This window comes from Helianthus annuus, chromosome 8 (assembly GCF_002127325.2).
Source record: "Helianthus annuus cultivar XRQ/B chromosome 8, HanXRQr2.0-SUNRISE, whole genome shotgun sequence".
NCBI classification, from domain to species: domain Eukaryota; kingdom Viridiplantae; phylum Streptophyta; class Magnoliopsida; order Asterales; family Asteraceae; genus Helianthus; species Helianthus annuus.
The window spans coordinates 120661944-120687252 of NC_035440.2; the positions used below are offsets into that span (position 1 = coordinate 120661944).

The following is a 25309-nucleotide window of genomic DNA, read 5'->3' on the forward strand; positions in this document are numbered from 1 at the left end:
GCCAAGCAATCAATCCTCCTCCTTTTTAACTTTTGACCTTTGTAAATATCACGAGGACTTTTGGGGTGAAGGGTTAGGCTTGGGTTAAAGGTGGGTGGTTGGTTAGTGGTTAGTAAAAAGGGCGAAAATCGTAAAAGCGTCGGTTTTCGTAAAATGCCTTGTCTTTAGCGACTTTTTATTTTGAAGTATTTCTACAAACAAGCTTTTATATAGCTTTTGTTTGTTTTTGACTTCATTCATATATATATATTTTTTTTCATCACATAAAAAGGCGAGTTTTACGAAAAACCGAGCTTGTTACTAAAAAAGGTTTTTGGTGGGTGAAAAGGGTTTTTGGGGTAATGAAATGAAAGGTTTAGGCTCAAAGGGGTTATGTAGGGGGTTTTGGGTAGGTGAGAGAAAAAAAAATGAAAATGGTTTTGAAAGAAAAATGGTTAGTCCTAATGCCTCCATCATTTACTTACTTGGGTTTAAATTACTAAGGACCGGGAATGTATCGTTGTGGCAAGTTCTAGATTTGTAAGAACCAAGCGGCTATTCACACAAGAAACGAAAAATGAGCATTTAGTCTAAATATGTATATTTTTGTGCTCAATACAGGCTCAAAACTCACTTTTTTGGGAATGGGTTTTTAATGTGATCAAGTATATATAATCGAATTTTTAACTAGACTTGTTATGCCGTTTCATAATTTTCTTATGTTGGTTCTTTGTTATCACGACGCTATCGGTTGTAAACTTGTAAAAATATAACTTTTTTAGAACTTGTTATTCCCAACTTAAACTAAGACAAGTAAATGAAAAAAAATGAAAAACTTTTTGAAAAAATTCGGGGTGTTTAGCGGTTCCAATAGAGTTTTGTGTAAGGCTTGTGTTTAGGATTTGCAAAATTTCAAGGTTTTAGCATCCCCCCCCCCCCACACTTAAATTACACATTGTCCTCAATGTGTCCAAAAATAATGTTTTTGGTTGATTAGAATGTGTAAAAGTAAGTTAAAAAACAAAGATTTATGTTACTGGCATCCTGGACACGGCCCCGTGGTGACCGGGCACGGCCCCGTGGTCAAGTGCCAGTAACAAAAATTAGAGAATTGAAACAGAAGCCTGGACACGGGGGCGTGTCCGCTGAACACTGCCCGTGTCCAGTTACCTGAACTGGGTGATTTTCTGCAGGGGGCTCAGCACGGGGCCGTGTTGGTTGAGCACGGGGCCGTGTTGGTTGGGCACGGCCCGTGTTGAGCCTTCTGTGATGGAGATTTTTGTCGGGTTGCTCTGTTCTTCGTGAATGGTTCCATTTTTCTCATTCCCTTTTTCATCCATTACCACCATGAGTGTGTTTTATTTGTTAAAACAACCATCAATCTTAAAAACCATCATAACATTGCGAACATAGAGAGACATTACATTAAGTTAAAGATAAAAGTACATAGATATTAAACTATGGAGTTCTAGCCTTATGTTTTATTTTAATTTAGCAAAATTTCCAAGAAGCTACTAATCTTGGTTAGATAAGGCTTTTTAGAACTCCTTCTTCCGGGTGTGGTTCTCCTCACATGTCGGCGAGCCATTCCTCTACCTCCCTTGGAAGGAGAAAAGAGGGCTCATTTGCATTAGTTTGAGGAGTGGCAACTTCCGCTGGAATCTCTTGCGGGTTTTCCATGGGAGGTTCTGCGGGAAAGTCTTCCCACCCGGTAGGGTTGTGAACCCCGAGTGCTAGGTTCCAGTCTTGTTGTGGAAGGACTGGTTCAATAGGAGGTGCTACCAGAATGTTTAACCTTTGGTGCAAAAGGTTAATCTCTTGGAAGCTGCTTTCAAGTCCCATTGTAAGATCGTTAATACGGTCAATGAGGACCTCCTATACTGACGTCATTTCGTCGAGAGCTTCCCTTAGTGCTATCACATAGTGCACAAGTGTAGCTTCAACGGAGGGCCTTCTTCCCCTTCGGCTGTTTGAGGAATGAACGGATGATGTTTCGCTGTTCTCACTCGCCATTCTACGAAAAATAAACCAAAAGCAGTTTATATGACGAAACAGTTTCTGGACACGGCCCCGTGCTCACTGAGCACGGCCCCGTGTTCATCTTTCTGCAGAGTTTTTGGAGCAAGGAACCTTGGGTTTTTAAGTTATTTCCTGAATTTATGTAGACTTTTTGGCAGTAAATAACTTTAAACAATGTTACACAACATGTTTTTACCAAGATTCCATGATCAAAACTCATTGTTTCCTACCACAAAGGTTGAAAAATTCAAACTTTTCATGGTAGTTCTTGAAGAAAAATGAAAAAGAAGGAAATGTCTAGAAGAGGAAAGGACAAGATGGGTTGTTGGAAACTTCTTTTAGACTTACCTAGGATTGTTTGAGAGAAGATTCCTTCAAATCTCTGTCCCAAGTTGGTCCAAATGTGCAGGATTTTTGGCTGCATTTATAGAAAACGACAGCCTTCTGGACACGGCCCCGTGTCCGCTGGACACGGCCCCGTGTGCAGATGAAATTCTGACACAGTTTGTCCGTATTCTGACGTTCTGATCAGAAGGGAATCTTTTGGTGGACACAGGGGCGTGTTGGCCGGGCACGGCCCCGTGTCGGAAAGCTGTTTTATGAAGTTTTGTCTCTACTAAGGAGTTAATTTATATCGGGTGGCTCTTGATTTGTTGGAACAACCCCAAAGTGCCTAAGATACCTTAATTGTCCTATACTAAGGCGAGAACGCAAGAGGTTATCGGTGAGGGTAATTCCTATTTTCATTCTAGGTGGACAAGTCCAACCCTTTTCCGGGCTCTCGTTAAAGAAGGTGTATGCCGAATCGCTCAGGTCTATGTATGCACCGAACGAAGTCGATGGGGAGTACTTCACGGCACAATCGGCACAGGGACGACTATCGTCCACGTCTTAGTTTAAGTTGGAAATATTTTTACAACTTGCCGGAAGACCATTCCGTAGGGACATATAAAAATATAACCTTTTTAGAACTTATTATTCCCAACTTGTAAAAATATAACCTTTTTAGAACTTGTTATTTGATGTGTGTAAAATGCAACATATAAATCACATCAATTAAGGCATAAAACTAACCCTTTTTAAGTACTAATGTTGGAAAAAGAGTGTTTTTGTCTTCCTTTTGTATTTTCAGGATGAAATGAGCTCAAAATCACAAAAGAAGCAAAAAGATAACTAATTCTACCATAAATACAAGAAAAGGAACAAAAGTAGACTGCCCGGACCCTCAACGGCACCTCCCAAGGCAAAGAAGAGAAAACAGAGTATGAACACGCCCCGTGTCCAGCGGACACGGGGGCGTGCCCAGGAAGCAGCAGAAAAGACAAACCAGTAGAAGCTTTCATTGCCCACCACGGGGCCGTGTCCAGCGGGCACGGGGGCGTGGTGAAAGTACAGCAGGCGCATTAATTGTAATTGCGAATTACAATTAATAAAGAAAGAGAATGTCAGACGGGCACGGGGGCGTGTCCAGCGGACACGGGGCCGTGCCCAGCCTTCTGTTCAGCCTATAAATAGAGGAGCTTGGCTTCATTCTCTTTCATCCCTTGGCACACCACCTCTCTCACACTTCATCCACCACCCACCACCACCATAACACCATCATCCACCACCATCATCCATTGTCCATCGTAGAGTGTGTGAGTCGTCTCGGGATCCAAGATTGATCGTAAGAGTTCTTGACAATCAAGGCCATGTTTGCCTAAGTCTCTTACATCACTTGGTGAGAACAAGTGTTTAGTATAATACTTTTTATTTTTAATCTTTTGCACTTTTTATTTGGTTTTGTATTAATGACTTTAATAACTAGTTACTTATGTTGAAGGTGATCTTTCCTTAAAAAAAAAATAAATAAATAAATAAATAAAATAAAAATTTTTTCAAAAACTTTGCTCGGCACGGGGCCGTGTCCGCTGGACACGGGGCCATGTCGAGGCAACTGTCGGGATAAAACCCTCTTTTCCTATCAGTTACACCATTCCACACGCCCCGTATAGCCGAAAACACTTTGGTTAGAGGCGATTTTCTGCAGTTTTTCAACGTCACCACCGAATCTAACAACGTCAAGGTATGATTTTATCCTCTTTAGTAGTTAGATTAGTTACTTGCATGTAGTTAAAACATCAAAAATTGGTGAAAAATCTAGGGTTCTTCATGTTCATCCGGATCGAACTCAAAATTTTTGATGAAATTTGTTAGTAGTAGTTTAGATTAGTATAGTAGGAAGTAAATAGACAAGTATTGTTGATAGATTTGTTCGATTTTCAACTAAAACCCCAAACCCTTGTTCTTGAACCGAAAAAACACGAAATTGAAAGGGTAAACGGTTTGTTTTGGGAAAAACGACACTTAGGGTTTCATTTTCGGGGGAAACCGCTACTATTGGGCTAGAAATTTTCAGGTTTTCGAAACCGGGACGAAAAATGGAATTTTTGGGTTACAGACGCCTGGACACGGGGCCGTGTCCGCTGAACACGGGGCCGTGTCCAGCCCACTGTTTGCAGTTTCACTCTGATTTTCCTTGTTTCGTACTAATTTTTATGTATTCTTTTCAGATGTCTAAATTCACGAGGTTTAACGCAAGTGAACTGGACGCTAGGGCACGATACGAGGTTCTACAAACAAGACCGGAAGAGTACCCAAGGCGGGCGTGTACCGACTTGCTAACCATGGTGAATCAACTTGACCGCTTCAACAACATTGTGAGGGGTCCACTGCATGTCGCATTGACCACCCGACTACGGTCGGTACATCAATGCACGATGGAGTTCTACAGCACCTTCATTTTCAACTCGAGATGTGAACCGTTTGACCATGAGGCGGTCACATTCCGATGTGGAGGGACCACGTTCACAACCTCCATGGCACAGTTTGGATCTATCATAGGGCTATACAGTGATGAGGAAGCGGGGAATGAAGAGAATACTGGGGGATTACGAGACTTGGATGCAACTGAACGCCAAGCCGCATGGGCTCAAATAGGTGAAGGAATCTACAACCCAAGCAGCACCAAAAGCACCAAACTGAGGGACCCGCTATACCGCTACATCCACAGGCTCCTCACGTACTCGCTGAACCAACGCCACGACAGTAGTGGCGTTGTTGGGTTGAAAGATTTGGTTGTCCTTCACTGCATCCACAACCAGAAGCCTCTCGATGTTCCGTACCTCCTACTGCGAAACATGCACCTAAATCGCCTTGCTCATGCTCCTACACCAATCTTCTTCGGAGGATGGGTGTACCGTCTCTTCAAGCATTTCACGAATATCCCAAGGTCCTTTGAAAGGAGTCCATGGTCGGGACGAGTCGATTACCACATTTGCCGAGCCATGAACTTACTTTATGAGGCGGAAGACGGGACGGTGAGCTTTCAAAGGACACAAGGCTATGCATGGAACCCGCAGGAGGCTCTAGTTCTTCATGCACCACATCCCCATTTTCAGTACCCACCCCAAGGCGATCCGGGCCAATCCTCCTCTCAAGGAGGTGGTTTTCCTAACTTTCAAAGTTTACATGATCTTTTGCAGGAAAACCTCATGTGCACAAGGAACACCTACAATCTCGCCAACAACACACACCACCGGGTTGGAGCTATCGAGCGCAACATTAACGATATACAAGATGATATCGGTAGCATCCGGGAGTACATGGCGAGGCATGGGGGTGGAGGTGATGGTAGTGATGAAGACATGGAGTAGGAGGCTTGAAGGAACAAGGGGCTGGTTGGTGATGAGCCCACAGGTTTAAGTGTCCTTCTATCTATCAAACAATTCATGGTCTGCGTGCCATTTGTCGAACAATTTACTTTCTCTAACTACTTTTTATCTTTGTTTTATTTTTACTTTATGCTTGGATGATATTTGACGATGGTAATTTAGGATGGTTTGTGCTTGTTTGGTTGCTATTGAGTGATTAAACAGGTGCAATGCAAGGGTTAGAGTGCTAAACATTAGCACTTGCAGCCCCAAAAGGGAGAAACCGGGAGACAAAACCTATTTTTCAGGCTCACAGACTGTCCACACGGGGACGTGTCCAGCCGATACGCCCCCGTGTTCATCTCCCAGATCTGCTGTTTGGTCACTGACCTGCAAATTTTTGCCAGACACGAGGCCGTGTTCACCCAACACGCCCCCGTGTTCATCTTCTGTAAGTTCTCGGTACTGGCAGTTCACCACGGGGCCGTGTCCAATGGACACGGGGCCGTGTCCAGACTGCCAGTAACATAAATCTTTGCTTTTTAAACCCACTTTTACACATTCTAATCAACCAAAAACTTTATTTTTGGACACATTGAGGACAATGTGTAATTTAAGTGTGGGGGGGATGCTTAAACCTTGAAATTTTGCAAATCCTAAATACAAGCCTTACACAAAACTCTATTGGAACCGCTAAACACCCCAAATTTTTTATTTTTTACTTTTTAATTTTTTTTTTTAATTTTTTTTTTTTAAGGAAAGATCACCTTCAACATAAGTAACTAGTTATTAAAGTCATTAATACAAAACCAAATAAAAAGTGCAAAAGATTAAAAATAAAAAGTATTATACTAAACACTTGTCTTCACCAAGTGATGTAAGAGACTTAGGCAAACATGGCCTTGATTGTCAAGAACTCTTACGATCAATCTTGGATCCCGAGACGACTCACACACTCTACGATGGACAATGGATGATGGTGGTGGATGATGGTGTTATGGTGGTGGTGGGTGGTGGATGAAGTGTGAGAGAGGTGGTGTGCCAAGGGATGAAAGAGAATGAAGCCAAGCTCCTCTATTTATAGGCTGAACAGAAGGCTGGGCACGGCCCCGTGTCCTCTGGACACGCCCCCGTGCCCGTCTGACATTCTCTTTCTTCATTAATTGTAATTCGCAATTACAATTAATGCGCCTGCTGTACTTTCACCACGCCCCCGTGCCCGCTGGACACGGCCCCGTGGTGGGCAATGAAAGCTTCTACTGGTTTGTCTTTTCTGCTGCTTCCTGGGCACGCCCCCGTGTCCGCTGGAAACGGGGCGTGTTCAGACTCTGTTTTCTCTTCTTTGCCTTGGGAGGTGCCGTTGAGGGTCCGGGCAGTCTACTTTTGTTCCTTTTCTTGTATTTATGGTAGAATTAGTTGTCTTTTTGCTTCTTTTGTGATTTTGAGCTCATTTCATCCTGAAAATACAAAAGGAAGACAAAAACACTCTTTTTCCAACATTAGTACTTAAAAAGGGTTAGTTTTATGCCTTAATTGATGTGATTTATATGTTGCATTTTACACACATCAAATACCCTCACACTTGAACTTTTGCTTGTCCTCAAGCAAAACTCTTTAAATGTGGCTTACACTCCCAAATGGAATAGGTAGAAGAGAAGTTTTTTTAGCTTGTCCTAGAGTGTCGGGAATCCAAGGTCTTTATAAGTTTTATTTTTATTTATTTACAATCCTATTCGTTATGATTTATTTTGAGCGTTTCATAAGATAAATTACTTATTTGGGCATAGCATGCCTTATTAAAATTCCATTTATATACAAGTTCACATACCTCACGGGGGATCACTCAACACTCGGCCGAAGGTGTATATTTTTAGTGAATCTCTCGAGAGCGGCATGGAACTTACGCCTTCCATAGGCTTGCCAAGCAATCAATCCTCCTCCTTTTTAACTTTTGACCTTTGTAAATATCACGAGGACTTTTGGGGTGAAGGGTTAGGCTTGGGTTAAAGGTGGGTGGTTGGTTAGTGGTTAGTAAAAAGGGCGAAAATCGTAAAAGCGTCGGTTTTCGTAAAATGCCTTGTCTTTAGCGACTTTTTATTTTGAAGTATTTCTCCAAACAAGCTTTTATATAGCTTTTGTTTGTTTTTGACTTCATTCATATATATATATATTTTTTTTTCATCACATAAAAAGGCGAGTTTTACGAAAAACCGAGCTTGTTACTAAAATAAAGGGTGAAAAATAAAAAAGGTTTTTGGTGGGTGAAAAGGGTTTTTGGGGTAATGAAATGAAAGGTTTAGGCTCAAAGGGGCTATCTAGGGGGATTTTGGGTAGGTGAGAAAAAAAAATTAAAATAATGGTTTTGAAAGAAAAATTGGTTAGTCCTAATGCCTCCATCATTTACTTACTTGGGTTTAAGTCGGTAAGGATCGGGAATGTATCGTCGTGGCAAGTTCTAGATTTGTAAGAACCAAGCGGCTATTCACACAAGAAACGAAAAATGAGCATTTAGTCTAAATATGTATATTTTTGTGCTCAATACAGGCTCAAAACTCACTTTTGTGGGAATGGGTTTTTAATGTGATCAAGTATATATAATCGAATTTTTAACTAGACTTGTTATGCCGTTTCATAATTTTCTTATGTTGGTTCTTTGTTATCACGACGCTATCGGTTGTAAACTTGTAAAAATATAACCTTTTTAGAACTTGTTATTCCCAACTTAAACTAAGACAAGTAAATAAAAAAAAATGAAAAAGTTTTTGAACTTGTAAAAATATAACCGGAAGACCAATATAATACTTATTTATATTGAAAGATTTGGTTGTCACCAAATAAGTATTACTTTTATGGGAATGGGTTTTGTAATGCGCATAGGTTTGTAATGCGCATAGGTTTGTAATGCGCATGGGAATAAGTACTACTTTTCACGCCGTCTCTACTGGCAAGTGACAACTTTTCACGCACCGGAAGACCAAGAGAAAACAACCTTCACATGTCCCTACGGAACTTTCGCATATCGACGCATGCCATTGTGTCTATGTAATGCGCCTGCAACATTCCAACGTTGTATGGTCGCCATTTTCCATGATATGATCGAAAAGACAATGGAAGTCTTCATGGATGACTTTTCCATCTTTGGAGACTCATATGACCAATGCCTCGATAATCTTGAACGAATGCTATCCCGATGTGAGGAAACTAACCTCGCCCTTAATTGGGAAAAATGCCATTTCATGGTGACAGAGGGAATAGTACTCGGTCATAAAATCTCAAGCGAAGGAATGGAAGTTGATCGAGCAAAAATAGAAACTATTTCTCGATTACCTCCTCCATCCTCCGTACGAGCAATCAGAAGTTTCCTAGGGTATGCCGGATTTTATAGAAGGTTTATCAAAGACTTTTCAAAAATCTCAAGGCCTCTAACAAAATTACTTGAAAAAGATGCACCCTTCATCTTTGACAAGGAATGCAATCAAGCATTTCTAACCCTCAAGGAAATGCTAGTCAATGCACCTATCATGATAGCGCCAGATTGGAAATTTCCTTTCGAAATCATGTGTGATGCAAGTGACTTTGCTGTTGGAGCAGTCTTGGGACAAAGAAAAGAAAAGCATTTCCACCCAATTTATTATGCTAGTAAAACTCTTAATGATGCACAAGAAAATTATACAACTACAGAAAAAGAATTACTAGCAGTGGTATTTGCTTTTGATAAATTTCGTTCTTATCTTGTTCTTTCTAAAACAGTAGTCTATACAGACCATGCAGCCATCAGATACCTCTTCAAGAAGCAAGACGCAAAACCCCGTTTGATCAGATGGATTCTACTCCTCCAAGAATTCGACATCGAAATCAAAGACAAAAGAGGAGCAGAAAACACTGCTGCAGATCATCTCTCGCGCTTAGAAGACCCAGCTTTGGAGACAACCAGAGACGAGCAAATCAACGAGAAATTTCCCACGGAATCCTTGGAAATGATGGAGAGTAGACAAGAGCCATGGTATGCCGACTACGCTAATTTCCTAGCTAGCGGTATAGTCACCAAAGGATGGCCACATCATCAAAGAAAAAAATTCTTTGCTGATGTAAAGCATTACTTTTGGGAAGATCCCTATCTTTTCAAAATGTGTGCCGACCAGCTCATCCGAAGGTGTGTCCATGGTAATGAAGCACGAAGAATTCTCCGTCACTGTCATGAAGGTCCATACGGAGGACATCATGGTGCCGCAAGTACCGCACGAAAGGTATTTGATTCGGGATTTTACTGGCCAACCATTCACAAGGATGCACAAAACCTTGTAAAGACATGTGATGCCTGCCAGAGATCAGGTAATATTTCGTCCAAAAACGAAATGCCTCAAAATGGCATTCTCGTCTGTGAAATCTTTGATGTGTGGGGACTCGATTTCATGGGACCTTTCCCACCTTCAAAGGGAAACAAATATATATTTGTGGCAGTCGATTACTTGTCTAAATGGGCGGAGGCCGAGGCTCTTCCAACAAATGATGGAAGAGTAGTGGTAAAATTTTTGAAAAAACTGTTTTCTCGCTTCGGGACACCAAAGGCTTTAATAAGTGATAGAGGTACCCATTTTTGCGATCATCAACTCGAAAAAATATTAACAAGATATGGGGTCTATCATCGGGTCTCAACAGCATATCACCCTCAAACAAATGGGCAAGCCGAAGTGACTAATCGAGGTTTAAAACGAATACTTGAAAAAACCGTAGGAATAAATAAAAAGAATGGGCCGACAAATTAGACGACGCTTTATGGGCTTTTCGAACTGCTTATAAAACCACTATAGGCACAACCCCATATAAACTCGTCTATGGAAAAAGTTGTCACTTGCCAGTAGAGATAGCTCACAAAGCCTACTGGGCAATAAAAAACGTGAACTTAGATTTAGAAAATGCCGGTAAAAATCGATTTTGTCAAATAAATGAATTAGACGAGCTAAGGAATTATGCATATTCTAACTCCGAAATTTATAAGGAAAGAATGAAAAATCTACACGATAAATATATTAAATCCAATGAATTTCGGGTAGGAGATCAAGTTCTATTGTTTAATTCACGACTTCGGTTATTTCCTGGTAAGTTAAAATCTAGGTGGTCAGGACCTTTTTCCGTCACCCATGTTTTTCCACACGGTGCAGTAGAAATTAAAACTCGAAATGGGACACCATTTAAAGTCAATGGCCAACGGCTAAAACTCTACCGAGGATCCATCGAGGATGAGGAAGAGGAGATCTCACTTCAAACGGTTAACGAATAAACTCATACCCAACATGTTACAGGTAAGTGTACGTTTAAAAACCAGTAAGTCTTCTAGCCATTTTCGGAAATAATGGGCATGCACACGAGCACAAAAAAAAAAATTCAAAAACTTTGCTCGGCACGGGGCCGTGTCCGCTGGACACGGGGCCGTGTCGAGGCAACTGTCGGGATAAAACCCTCTTTTCCTATCAGTTACACCATTCCACACGCCCCGTATAGCCGAAAACACTCTGGTTAGAGTCGATTTTCTGCAGTTTTTCAACGTCACCACCGAATCTAACAACGTCAAGGTATGATTCTATCCTCTTTAGTAGTTAGATTAGTTACTTGCATGTAGTTAAAACATCAAAAATTGGGGAAAAATCTAGGGTTCTTCATGTTCATCCGGATCGAACTCAAAATTTTTGATGAAATTTGTTAGTAGTTTAGATTAGTATAGTAGGAAGTAAATAGACAAGTATTGTTGATAGATTTGTTCGATTTTCAACTAAAACCCCAAACCCTTGTTCTTGAACCGAAAAACACGAAATTGAAAGGGTAAACGGTTTGTTTTGGGAAAAACGACACTTAGGGTTTCATTTTCGGGGGAAACCGCTACTATTGGGCTAGAAATTTTCAGGTTTTCGAAACCGGGACGAAAAATGGAATTCTTGGGTTACAGACGCCTGGACACGGGGCCGTGTCCGCTGAACACGGGGCCGTGTCCAGCCCACTGTTTGCAGTTTCACTCTGATTTTCCTTGTTTCGTACTAATTTTTATGTATTCTTTTCAGATGTCTAAATTCACGAGGTTTAACGCAAGTGAACTGGACGCTAGGGCACGATACGAGGTTCTACAAACAAGACCGGAAGAGTACCCAAGGCGGGCGTGTACCGACTTGCTAACCATGGTGAATCAACTTGACCGCTTCAACAACATTGTGAGGGGTCCACTGCATGTCGCATTGACCACCCGACTACGGTCGGTACATCAATGCACGATGGAGTTCTACAGCACCTTCATTTTCAACTCGAGATGTGAACCGTTTGACCATGAGGCGGTCACATTCCGATGTGGAGGGACCACGTTCACAACCTCCATGGCACAGTTTGGATCTATCATAGGGCTATACAGTGATGAGGAAGCGGGGAATGAAGAGAATACTGGGGAATTACGAGACTTGGATGCAACTGAACGCCAAGCCGCATGGGCTCAAATAGGTGAAGGAATCTACAACCCAAGCAGCACCAAAAGCACCAAACTGAGGGACCCGCTATACCGCTACATCCACAGGCTCCTCACGTACTCGCTGAACCAACGCCACGACAGTAGTGGCGTTGTTGGGTTGAAAGATTTGGTTGTCCTTCACTGCATCCACAACCAGAAGCCTCTCGATGTTCCGTACCTCCTACTGCGAAACATGCACCTAAATCGCCTTGCTCATGCTCCTACACCAATCTTCTTCGGAGGATGGGTGTACCGTCTCTTCAAGCATTTCACGAATATCCCAAGGTCCTTTGAAAGGAGTCCATGGTCGGGACGAGTCGATTACCACATTTGCCGATCCATGAACTTACTTTATGAGGCGGAAGACGGGACGGTGAGCTTTCAAAGGACACAAGGCTATGCATGGAACCCGCAGGAGGCTCTAGTTCATGCACCACATCCCCATTTTCAGTACCCACCCCAAAGCGATCCGGGCCAATCCTCCTCTCAAGGAGGTGGTTTTCCTAACTTTCAAAGTTTACATGATCTTTTGCAGGAAAACCTCATGTGCACAAGGAACACCTACAATCTCGCCAACAACACACACCACCGGGTTGGAGCTATCGAGCGCAACATTAACGATATACAAGATGATATCGGTAGCATCCGGGAGTACATGGCGAGGCATGGGGGTGGAGGTGATGGTAGTGATGAAGACATGGAGTAGGAGGCTTGAAGGAACAAGGGGCTGGTTGGTGATGAGCCCACAGGTTTAAGTGCCCTTCTATCTATCAAACAATTCATGGCCTGCGTGCCATTTGTCGAACAATTTACTTTCTCTAACTACTTTTTATCTTTGTGATGAGCCCACAGGTTTAAGCTGGACACGGCCCCGTGTCTGGTGAACACGGCCCCGTGTTCAGGGTCTGTATCTGGGCGTTTTAATTAAAGTTACTGGTCACGTTGAGCACGGGGGCGTGTTCAGTGAGCACGGCCCCGTGTTCAGACTCTGTATCTGGGTATCTAACTAAAAATATGCAGCACGGGGGCGTGTTCAGCGAGCACGGCCCCGTGTTCAGGCTACTGTAAATGCAAACTAAACTAAAATGCAGAAAAATGTGCGCGCGTTTTGAAAAGGTTTTGAAAAACTGATTAGGCCGTCGATTTTAAGCTTTCTTAAAATCCTTGTGTCCCCGGCAACGGCGCCAAAAACTTGATGTGCGTGAAGTGTGTTATATTTTTTATGAGTATTTAAGCCCCTTTTTACACTTTTAGCCAAGTTTTAAATTTATAAAACACGATATTCACTAACACTAAACACACATATGGGCAAGTGCACCCATCGTGGACGTAGTATAGTGTTGGTAAGATACCGAGGTCGTCCAAGGACACAAGAGCTTTTAATACCGGTTTATCCTCAACGTCTAATCAAATCAAAAAGTGAGAAAAATGTTTTAAACTAAGAAAAATAAAAACTAACTAAATGCTGAAAAATAAAATAAAATAAAAACAGATAGACAAGATGAATCACTTGGATCCGACACGTGTATTAGTATAACCTTTGATTATTTTCGCACTTTTGCACTTGTTTAAGAGATTATCTTAGTTATTGTAGTAGGCCCCTCTTTTGAAGGTGACGTTACCCTCAACCCAGTAGTTTGAGTCAGCAAGGATACAATCCTAAAGGGTCGGATTATTGAAAGATAATGAATTAAGTTATTAATGCAAATTGTGGTAGGCCCCGCTTTTGGCGGTGACGTTACCCTCGGCTAAGTAGTCTGAGTCAGCAGGGATACAGTCCTAAATAGCCGGGTTATAGTATTAATAGTAGTTAACTTATGAGGGGGTCAAAGAGTTTGGATCCCCGCCATCCAATACCTATGGGTATTGAAGGAGATCCTACTAAATTTGACCCAGGTCCCAAGCAGGACCTCTAAACGCTGAACAAGGGCAAGACCCTTACCAAACCGTTCCCTTAACCCCCGACCAGGTAGCCAACATACCTCCATATAGACCGTGGAGATATGAATGGTGAAAATCTTTTATTTTATATAGACAGTAAAATAACGCCAAGACACCACGGACAAACGATAAGGAAAGATCACCTTCAACATAAGTAACTAGTTATTAAAGTCATTAATACAAAACCAAATAAAAAGTGCAAAAGATTAAAAATAAAAAGTATTATACTAAACACTTGTCTTCACCAAGTGATGTAAGAGACTTAGGCAAACATGGCCTTCATTGTCAAGAACTCTTACGATCAATCTTGGATCCCGAGACGACTCACACACTCTACGATGGACAATGGATGATGGTGGTGGATGATGGTGTTATGGTGGTGGTGGGAGGTGGATGAAGTGTGAGAGAGGTGGTGTGCCAAGGGATGAAAGAGAATGAAGCCAAGCTCCTCTATTTATAGGCTGAACAGAAGGCTGGGCACGGCCCCGTGTCCGCTGGACACGCCCCCGTGCCCGTCTGACATTCTCTCTCTTCATTAATTGTAATTTGCAATTACAATTAATGCGCCTGCTGTACTTTCACCACGCCCCTGTGCCCGCTGGACACGGCCCCGTGGTGGGCAATGGAAGCTTCTACTGGTTTGTCTTTTCTGCTACTTCCTGGGCACGCCCCCGTGTTCGCTGGACACGGGGCGTGTTCAGACTCTGTTTTCTCTTCTTTGCCTTGGGAGGTGCCGTTGAGGGTCCGGGCAGTCTACTTTTGTTCCTTTTCTTGTATTTATGGTAGAATTAGTTGTCTTTTTGCTTCTTTTGTGATTTTGAGCTCATTTCATCCTGAAAATACAAAAGGAAGACAAAAACACTCTTTTTCCAACATTAGTACTTAAAAAGGGTTAGTTTTATGCCTTAATTGATGTGATTTATATGTTGCATTTTACACACATCAAATACCCCCACACTTGAACTTTTGCTTGTCCTCAAGCAAAACTCTTTAAATGTGGCTTACACTCCCAAATGGACTTTTTATTTTGAAGTATTTCTCCAAACAAGCTTTTATATAGCTTTTGTTTGTTTTTGACTTCATTCATATATATTATTTTTTTATTTTTTTTTCATCACAAAAAAAGGCGAGTTTTACGAAAAACCGAGCTTGTTACTAAAATAAAGGGTGAAAAATAAAAAAGGTTTTTGGTGGGTGAAAAGGGTTTTTGGGGTAATGAAATGAAAGGTTTAGGCTCAAAGGGGCTATCTAGGGGGATTTTGGGTAGGTGAGAAAAAAAATGAAAATAATGGTTTTGAAAGAAAAATTGGTTAGTCCTAATGTCTCCATCATTTACTTACTTGGGTTTAAGTCGGTAAGGATCGGGAATGTATCGTCGTGGCAAGTTCTAGATTTGTAAGAACCAAGCGGCTATTCACACAAGAAACGAAAAATGAGCATTTAGTCTAAATATGTATATTTTTGTGCTCAATACAGGCTCAAAACTCACTTTTGTGGGAATGGGTTTTTAATGTGATCAAGTATATATAATCGAATTTTTAACTAGACTTGTTATGTCGTTTCATAATTTTCTTATGTTGGTTCTTTGTTATCACGACGCTATCGGTTGTAAACTTGTAAAAATATAACCTTTTTAGAACTTGTTATTCCCAACTTAAACTAAGACAAGTAAATAAAAAAAAATGAAAAAGTTTTTGAAAAAAATTTGGGGTGTTTAGCGGTTCCAATAGAGTTTTGTGTAAGGCTTGTATTTAGGATTTGCAAAATTTCAAGGTTTAAGCATCCCCCCCACACTTAAATTACACATAGTCCTCAATATGTCCAAAAATAAAGTTTTTGGTTGATTAGAATGTGTAAAAGTGGGTTTAAAAAGCAAAGATTTATGTTACTGGCAGTCTGGACACGGCCCCGTGTCCATTGGACACGGCCCCGTGGTGAACTGCCAGTACCGAGAACTTACAGAAGATGAACACGGGGGCGTGTTGGGTGAACACGGCCTCGTGTCTGGCAAAAATTTGCAGGTCAGTGACCAAACAGCAGATCTGGGAGATGAACACGGGGGCGTATCGGCTGGACACGTCCCCGTGTGGACAGTTTGTGAACCTGAAAAATAGGTTTTGTCTCCCGGTTTCTCCCTTTTGGGGCTGCAAGTGCTAATGTTTAGCACTCTAACCCTTGCATTGCACCTGTTTAATCACTCAATACTAACCAAACAAGCAAAACCATCCTAAATTACCATCGTCAAATATCATCCAAGCATAAAGTAAAAATAAAACAAAGATAAAAAGTAGTTAGAGAAAGTAAATTGTTCGACAAATGGCACGCAGGCCATGAATTGTTTGATAGATAGAAGGGCACTTAAACCTGTGGGCTCATCACCAACCAGCCCCTTGTTCCTTCAAGCCTCCTACTCCATGTCTTCATCACTACTATCACCTCCACCCCCATGCCTCGCCATGTACTCCCGGATGCTACCGATATCATCTTGTATATCGTTAATGTTGCGCTCGATAGCTCCAACCCGGTGGTGTGTGTTGTTGGCGAGATTGTAGGTGTTCCTTGTGCACATGAGGTTTTCCTGCAAAAGATCATGTAAACTTTGAAAGTTAGGAAAACCACCTCCTTGAGAGGAGGATTGGCCCGGATCGCTTTGGGGTGGGTACTGAAAATGGGGATGTGATGCATGAAGAACTAGAGCCTCCTGCGGGTTCCATGCATAGCCTTGTGTCCTTTGAAAGCTCACCGTCCCATCTTCCGCCTCATAAAGTAAGTTCATGGCTCGGCAAATGTGGTAATCGACTCGTCCCGACCATGGACTCCTTTCAAAGGACCTTGGGATATTCGTGAAATACTTGAAGAGACGGTACACCCATCCTCCGAAGAAGATTGGTGTAGGAGCATGAGCAAGGCGATTTAGGTGCATGTTTCGCAGTAGGAGGTACGGAACATCGAGAGGCTTCTGGTTGTGGATGCAATGAAGGACAACCAAATCTTTCAACCCAACAACGCCACTACTGTCGTGGCGTTGGTTCAGCGAGTACGTGAGGAGCCTGTGGATGTAGCGGTATAGCGGGTCCCTCAGTTTGGTGCTTTTGGTTCTGCTTGGGTTGTAGATTCCTTCACCTATTTGAGCCCATGCGGCTTGGCGTTCAGTTGCATCCAAGTCTCGTAATCCCCCAGTATTCTCTTCATTCCCCGCTTCCTCATCACTGTATAGCCCTATGATAGATCCAAACTGTGCCATGGAGGTTGTGAACGTGGTCCCTCCACATCGGAATGTGACCGCCTCATGGTCAAACGGTTCACATCTCGAGTTGAAAATGAAGGTGCTGTAGAACTCCATCGTGCATTGATGTACCGACCGTAGTCGGGTGGTCAATGCGACATGCAGTGGACCCCTCACAATGTTGTTGAAGCGGTCAAGTTGATTCACCATGGTTAGCAAGTCGGTACACGCCCGCCTTGGGTACTCTTCCGGTCTTGTTTGTAGAACCTCGTATCGTGCCCTAGCGTCCAGTTCACTTGCGTTAAACCTCGTGAATTTAGACATCTGAAAAGAATACATAAAAATTAGTACGAAACAAGGAAAATCAGAGTGAAACTGCAAACAGTGGGCTGGACACGGCCCCGTGTTCAGCGGACACGGCCCCGTGTCCAGGCGTCTGTAACCCAAGAATTCCATTTTTCGTCCCGGTTTCGAAAACCTGAAAATTTCTAGCCCAATAGTAGCGGTTTCCCCCGAAAATGAAACCCTAAGTGTCGTTTTTCCCAAAACAAACCGTTTACCCTTTCAATTTCGTGTTTTTCGGTTCAAGAACAAGGGTTTGGGGTTTTAGTTGAAAATCGAACAAATCTATCAACAATACTTGTCTATTTACTTCCTACTATACTAATCTAAACTACTACTAACAAATTTCATCAAAAATTTTGAGTTCGATCCGGATGAACATGAAGAACCCTAGATTTTTCCCCAATTTTTGATGTTTTAACTACATGCAAGTAACTAATCTAACTACTAAAGAGGATAGAATCATACCTTGACGTTGTTAGATTCGGTGGTGACGTTGAAAAACTGCAGAAAATCGCCTCTAACCAGAGTGTTTTCGGCTATACGGGGCGTGTGGAATGGTGTAACTGATGGGAAAAGAGGGTTTTATCCCGACAGTTGCCTCGACACGGCCCCGTGTCCAGCGGACACGGCCCCGTGTCCAGCGGACACGGCCCCGTGTCCAGCGGACACGGCCCCGTGCCGAGCAAAGTTTTTGAATTTTTTTTTTTTTTTGTGCTCGTGTGCATGCCCATTATTTCCGAAAATGGCTAGAAGACTTACTGGTTTTTAAACGTACACTTACCTGTAACATGTCGGGTATGAGTTTATTCGTTAACCGTTTGAAGTGAGATCTCCTCTTCCTCATCCTCGATGGATCCTCGGTAGAGTTTTAGCCGTTGGCCATTGACTTTAAATGGTGTCCCATTTCGAGTTTTAATTTCTACTGCACCGTGTGGAAAAACATGGGTGACGGAAAAAGGTCCTGACCACCTAGATTTTAACTTACCAGGAAATAACCGAAGTCATGAATTAAACAATAGAACTTGATCTCCTACCCGAAATTCATTGGATTTAATATATTTATCGTGTAGATTTTTCATTCTTTACTTATAAATTTCGGAGTTAGAATATGCATAATTCCTTAGTTCGTCTAATTCATTTATTTGACAAAATCGATTTTTACCGGCATTTTCTAAATCTAAGTTCACGTTTTTTATTGCCCAGTAGGCTTTGTGAGCTATCTCTACTGGCAAGTGACAACTTTTTCCATAGACGAGTTTATATGGGGTTGTGCCTATAGTGGTTTTATAAGCAGTTCGAAAAGCCCATAAAGCGTCGTCTAATTTGTCGGCCCATTCTTTTTTATTTATTCCTACGGTTTTTTCAAGTATTCGTGATGAGTATTTAAGCCCCTTTTTACACTTTTAGCCAAGTTTTAAATTTATTAAACTTGATGTGCGTGAAGTGTGTTATATTTTTACAAGTTCAAAAACTTTTTCATTTTTAGAGGAGCCCAGGTACAAGTTCATATCAACCATCCAATTCATACAACTATTATGAGGAGCCCAGGTACGAGCCATCAACTTCATACACATCTTATGAAGACCAAAGGTATGAACCTCCTCCCTCATACTCATATTTTGATGAACCAAGGTATGAGCCCTCATACTCATACTTTGAAGATTCAAGATATAAACCACCACCTTCATATTCTTATTATGAGGAACCATGGCGTGAACAACCCACCTCATATGAGTACTATGAAGAACAAAGTTTCGACCCTTATCCATCATATACTTATAATGAAGAACAATGGTGTGAACCATCTACTTCATATGAGTACTATGAGGAACCAAGGATCGAAAGAACAACCGGATTCAAGCTTTGAGGATCCAAATTCTTTTTCTCTCACCGAAGTGACTAATAGGATATTAGAACAACTTAAAACTATCGAACGTTATATAAAAGAATCTCGCGCAAGGGAAGAGGAATCCCGCGCAAGAGAAGAATTAAAAAGTAATAATAACGTAGAGATAGTTGAAAGTATAAAAATGGAAGAACAAGAAAGTGAAAAACCGACACATGAGTTAAACAACGAAAGAGGTAAGGTCGATAACGCTAAAATTCAAGAAGAGTCTAATTTTGAAGAAATTAATCTCTTGTCACCTACTTTCGAAAATCATTGTTTAGTAACCCCTCATGCTAAGTTTTTAATAGAGTTAAACACTAGTGCTAAAATCAAAGACTTAGTAAGTGTTAAGTTAACTAATGATCAAACCTAGCTAATAAAAGAAGACCCTTTTGAAATTAACATTACACCGGTTCCATGTTTCTTTCAAAATTCATTTATTAGTAATATCACCATTGATAAAGATCTTTGTGTTAACATAATGCCTAACTACATTTTTGAAAAATTAAGTGTTAGTGATTTTACTCCACTTCAAATTCCCATTTTTCTATCCGATCGAAAAGTAATGAAATCAATCGGTGTAGTTGAAGATGTTTTGGTTCAAACAAATCAAATGGTGATCCCAACCGACTTCGTCATCCTTGATGACGCCCCACTAGTCTTGGGAAAACCTTTTGTACAAACTCATAAAGCTTTGAAAAACCGGAAATTCAACAATCTACCTCTTCAACTAGGGGCATTCAAAAGGAGCATAGATCTTGAGCGTTCAATGAAATATCCTTTTGACAACAATGATCCCCTAATTGAAGATGAAGCTGAACCACCCGATACAACCAACGAAGAAGACCACTTTGTCGAAGAAGAGATAGCCATAGAACAAACCTTTAAGGTTCTTAATCTAGATGAGCCACAAAATAAGGTGTCTTCTAAAGACCCACCCATTGAGCTCAAAGAACTTCCCAAAGGTTTGGAATATGCTTTTCTAGGCAAAGATGGTAGTTTACCTGTAATTATTTCATCTAAATTAAGTAATGTAGAAAAAGAAAAATTAATTAGCCTGCTTAAAAAACACAAAAACGCGATCGCTTGGAAGCTTGTAGATATTAAAGGAATAAGCCCTTCCATGTGCACGCACAAAATTTTAATGAATGATGACTACAAAACGGTCATTCAACCACAACGAAGAGTGAACCCCAATGTTCAAGAAGTGGTTAAGAATGAAGTCATCAAACTACTCGACGCCGGACTAATCTACCCTATCTCCGATAGCCCGTGGGTAAGTCTCGTTCAAGTAGTTCCAAAGAAAGGAGGTATGACGGTAATAACTAACGAGAAAAATGAATTAATACCAACAAGAACCGTCACAGGATGGAGAGTTTGTATAGATTATAGGCGATTAAATGAAGCGACAAGGAAAGACCACTTTCCTTTACCCTTCATTGATCAAATGTTAGAAAGATTATCCGGTCATAAATTTTATTGTTTCTTAGATGGTTTTTCAGGTTACTTTCAAATACCGATAGCACCGGAAGACCAAGAGAAAACAACCTTCACATGTCCCTACGGAACTTTCTCATATCGACGCATGCCATTCGGTCTATGTAATGCGCCTGCAACATTCCAACGTTGTATGGTCGCCATTTTCCATGATATGATCGAAAAGACAATGGAAGTCTTCATGGATGACTTTTCCATCTTTGGAGACTCATATGACCAATGCCTCGATAATCTTAAACGAATGCTATCCCGATGTGAGGAAACTAACCTCGCCCTTAATTGGGAAAAATGCCATTTCATGGTGACAGAGGGAATAGTACTCGGTCATAAAATCTCAAGCGAAGGAATGGAAGTTGATCGAGCAAAAATAGAAACTATTTCTCGATTACCTCCTCCATCCTCCGTACGAGCAATCAGAAGTTTCCTAGGACATGCCGGATTTTATAGAAGGTTTATCAAAGACTTTTCAAAAATCTCAAGGCCTCTAACAAAATTACTTGAAAAAGATGCACCCTTCATCTTTGACAAGGAATGCAATCAAGCATTTCTAACCCTCAAGGAAATGCTAGTCAATGCACCTATCATGATAGCGCCAGATTGGAAATTTCCTTTCGAAATCATGTGTGATGCAAGTGACTTTGCTGTTGGAGCAGTCTTGGGACAAAGAAAAGAAAAGCATTTCCACCCAATTTATTATGCTAGTAAAACTCTTAATGATGCACAAGAAAATTATACAACTACAGAAAAAGAATTACTAGCAGTGGTATTTGCTTTTGATAAATTTCGTTCTTATCTTGTTCTTTCTAAAACAGTAGTCTATACAGACCATGCAGCCATCAGATACCTCTTCAAGAAGCAAGACGCAAAACCCCGTTTGATTCGATGGATTCTACTCCTCTAAGAATTCGACATCGAAATCAAAGACAAAAGAGGAGCAGAAAACACTGCTGCAGATCATCTCTCGCGCTTAGAAGACCCAGCTTTGGAGACAACCAGAGACGAGCAAATCAACGAGAAATTTCCCACGGAATCCTTGGAAATGATGGAGAGTAGACAAGAGCCATGGTATGCCGACTACGCTAATTTCCTAGCTAGCGGTATAGTCACCAAAGGATGGCCACATCATCAAAGAAAAAAATTCTTTGCTGATGTAAAGCATTACTTTTGGGAAGATCCCTATCTTTTCAAAATGTGTGCCGACCAGCTCATCCGAAGGTGTGTCCATGGTAATGAAGCACGAAGAATTCTCCGTCACTGTCATGAAGGTCCATACGGAGGACATCATGGTGCCGCAAGTACCGCACGAAAGGTATTTGATTCGGGATTTTACTGGCCAACCATTTACAAGGATGCACAAAACCTTGTAAAGACATGTGATGCCTGCCAGAGATCAGGTAATATTTCGTCCAAAAACGAAATGCCTCAAAATGGCATTCTCGTCTGTGAAATCTTTGATGTGTGGGCACTCGATTTCATGGGACCTTTCCCACCTTCAAAGGGAAACAAATATATACTTGTGGCAGTCGATTACTGTCACACCCCGACCACGTGGTACAACAAAACGTGGCGGAAACGTCGGGGAGTGTTGTAACAGAATCATTGTTTCATAACACATGGAAATTTAAATATTGTTTTATTGATTAAATGAACTCGTTGTTCTATTACAATCACATAAGTACAACTATGATCTTCCAAGTTTTAAAGTTGCTAAGGCACGAGTCCATCCTAAATGTAGCATGCATCAACAATCATCTCAAGACAGCACCTGAAACATGTGTAAAAATAGGTACGTCAGCATAAAAATGCCTGTGAGATACATAGGTTTTGTGAAAACGGAGTTCATGACTTATGTTTGAGAAAATGTTTAGTCATGAACTTTGTAAATTTGCTTTGTCTTGTAAATCATTTGAAAAACGATAGGATCAGATGATATGTATAAATAAGAGAATAATGTAGGGTTAACTGAATAACCATGTAAAATGAGTTTGTATAAGTTAAGTTGTTTGAAAAACAATGTTTTAATAAAACGTTTATGGTATATATAAAATATACCTTGGTTTTAAGAAAGTTGAATAAGTAATATATTAAAATATATTTCAGTTCCAATATTGTTAACTCAAGTGTGCTAAATAACGCCACGGTATGTAATGCAATGAAAACACTTATATATAAGAAGTACCAGCGGCGTATCTACCATGTTTTCATCACATTACACTCGTTCCGTTATCTAAACACTAACCAAAACCAAATCGTTTGATAGATAGTATATTAAATATACTTTAGTTGTTCAAAATAATAGTTTTCAGTAGTATATTACAAGTATACCTTGGATTTATAAATAACATATTAAACCATGTTTTAGTTTTGTAACTAACATGTCAGTATATGCTTTGGATGTGATAAATAACATACTAAACTATGTTTTAGTTATGTAAGTAACATATCACAATATGCTTTGGATGATTACAAAATATATGTTAGTTCTGTACAACACCACACATGAGAGTATATCAAACTATACTTTTTGGGAGTATATCAAAATATACCTTAAAGGTGCGATTTAAGAATTCATTCAGACCTGGTGCATCAAACTACACCTTTGAGACTATAGGGATACCACAAAGGAAATCCCTATTTGGATGGAGAAACGAATTGGTTTCAGACATTCCATGACAACAGGAATGGGGTGTCTAGTCCTATAGCGCTATATCATACTACCAATCGGTCTGGTGAACAAAATAGGTACTATTCCAACAATTATTTTTGTAATTTTTTGAGAAATCAGTGTTTAAACCATAGATAGTCATTTAGTTTGTCAAAAGATAAATACTATCATGTATAATCAATTATACTTTGAAATCATGAAAATAACAGATAGGTACACATGCTTCACCCCAAAACAGTTCAGAAACAGTAAAAGAGGGGAACTATGTACTCACCTGAGATTGCTTTGAGTTCCTTGTATAACAACCGGATAATGCTAAAGATCACGGGATATCAAACGGCACCTAATAGGTAGCTATGTTAATATACCGGACCAAATCGGAAGGATCGGATAGTACGCGGGTTCGTAAACCAAACGAGTATGGAGACTCGTGTGATATGGCTTAGCAAAGCCTACATACTAAAATGAAACCTAATCTAAGTGCTTACGGTCCATCACGACCCGTTTAGGTAGCTTATGCTACCCTAACGCGTCGTTCGCGTAGAACGCGTTCGGGACGCCTAACATTGCGACCACACGGTATAACCTCGGAAGGTTATAGCTATGGTCACCTAATGTGTTTGGTCGGGTCCTAATGACCGACCAAATGGGTCGGGTTCGAAAGTATAAGCGATGGTTTAAATCGCTTACCTTACGACCCTATATAAGCACTAAACTAAAAGTGACGAGCTAAGCATGTTAGAACATGCTTAACTAAGTTTAGAAACAGGTTTGGCATCAAAACAAACGGCTTTGATGCCCACGAGTAGTTTGGTTACAAAATACGCAAGAATGCGCATTTTGGCCGAAACTACGACTCGTCACTGGGCCTAGTTAACGTGGTGATCAGTAGGTATAGTCACTACGGACTATAACCATCGTGATCACGCTCACGTTATGAAGTTCCATGAACTTCGCATCGACCATAAGCTGGTCAATGCAGAAAGTCAACAAAACGTTGACTTTCGGACTCGAAAAGCGAATAAAAGAGCGAAAGAAGACTTACGGAGGGTCCCCGAGTGCTAATCAAGACCAAATAGCTCAGGTATGAAACAATGGTTTCAACTTAGAGCTCTAAGATCTGATTTTGTGAATTTTACACTAAAGGGGGGGGGGGTATTTATAGGAAAAGTGGAACCGTTAGGATCGTTTTATCGAATATCGTGCCTTGATCTCGTGCGTACATGTGTCCAAGTGGATAAGTTCAGTGAACTTGACCCTTGGCTCTTCGTTGGGTGAAAAGGCATCGCCCCTTGATCGAACGAAAGGCCAGATTCTGCATTAAATGCAAAATCTTCTGTCAGACATGTTCACGCGGCCCGCCTAAGGATTTGGCAAATCCTTACGCGCCCCGCCTAAGGTTCCCAGACCAGAATTTTCAATTTTGGTCCCTGCACTTCAGAAACACGTATTTTGGCCCATTTTTGGCACGTTTAAGCCCCGTTAACCTCATTTCAAGGCTCTAAGATGAAGTTAAAGTGTAGGGGACTTGAAATATGCTCAAAAATATTCCGGATGTCGGTTCGTT

General features: G+C 41.1%; 1 protein-coding gene across 1 annotated transcript in view; it reads left to right on the forward strand.

The window, feature by feature from the left end:
- Positions 1-25309, forward strand: part of LOC118481040 — a gene marked incomplete at its 5' end in the record, with an annotated part of 39720 nt that overhangs the window by 6085 nt on the left and 8326 nt on the right. Inside the window, 3 exons of the mRNA XM_035976125.1 lie at positions 1522-1536; positions 8664-9329; positions 21071-21939. Coding sequence (XP_035832018.1) covers positions 1522-1536; positions 8664-9329; positions 21071-21939 — 1550 coding nt within the window. The remainder of the gene's footprint in view (positions 1-1521; positions 1537-8663; positions 9330-21070; positions 21940-25309) is intronic.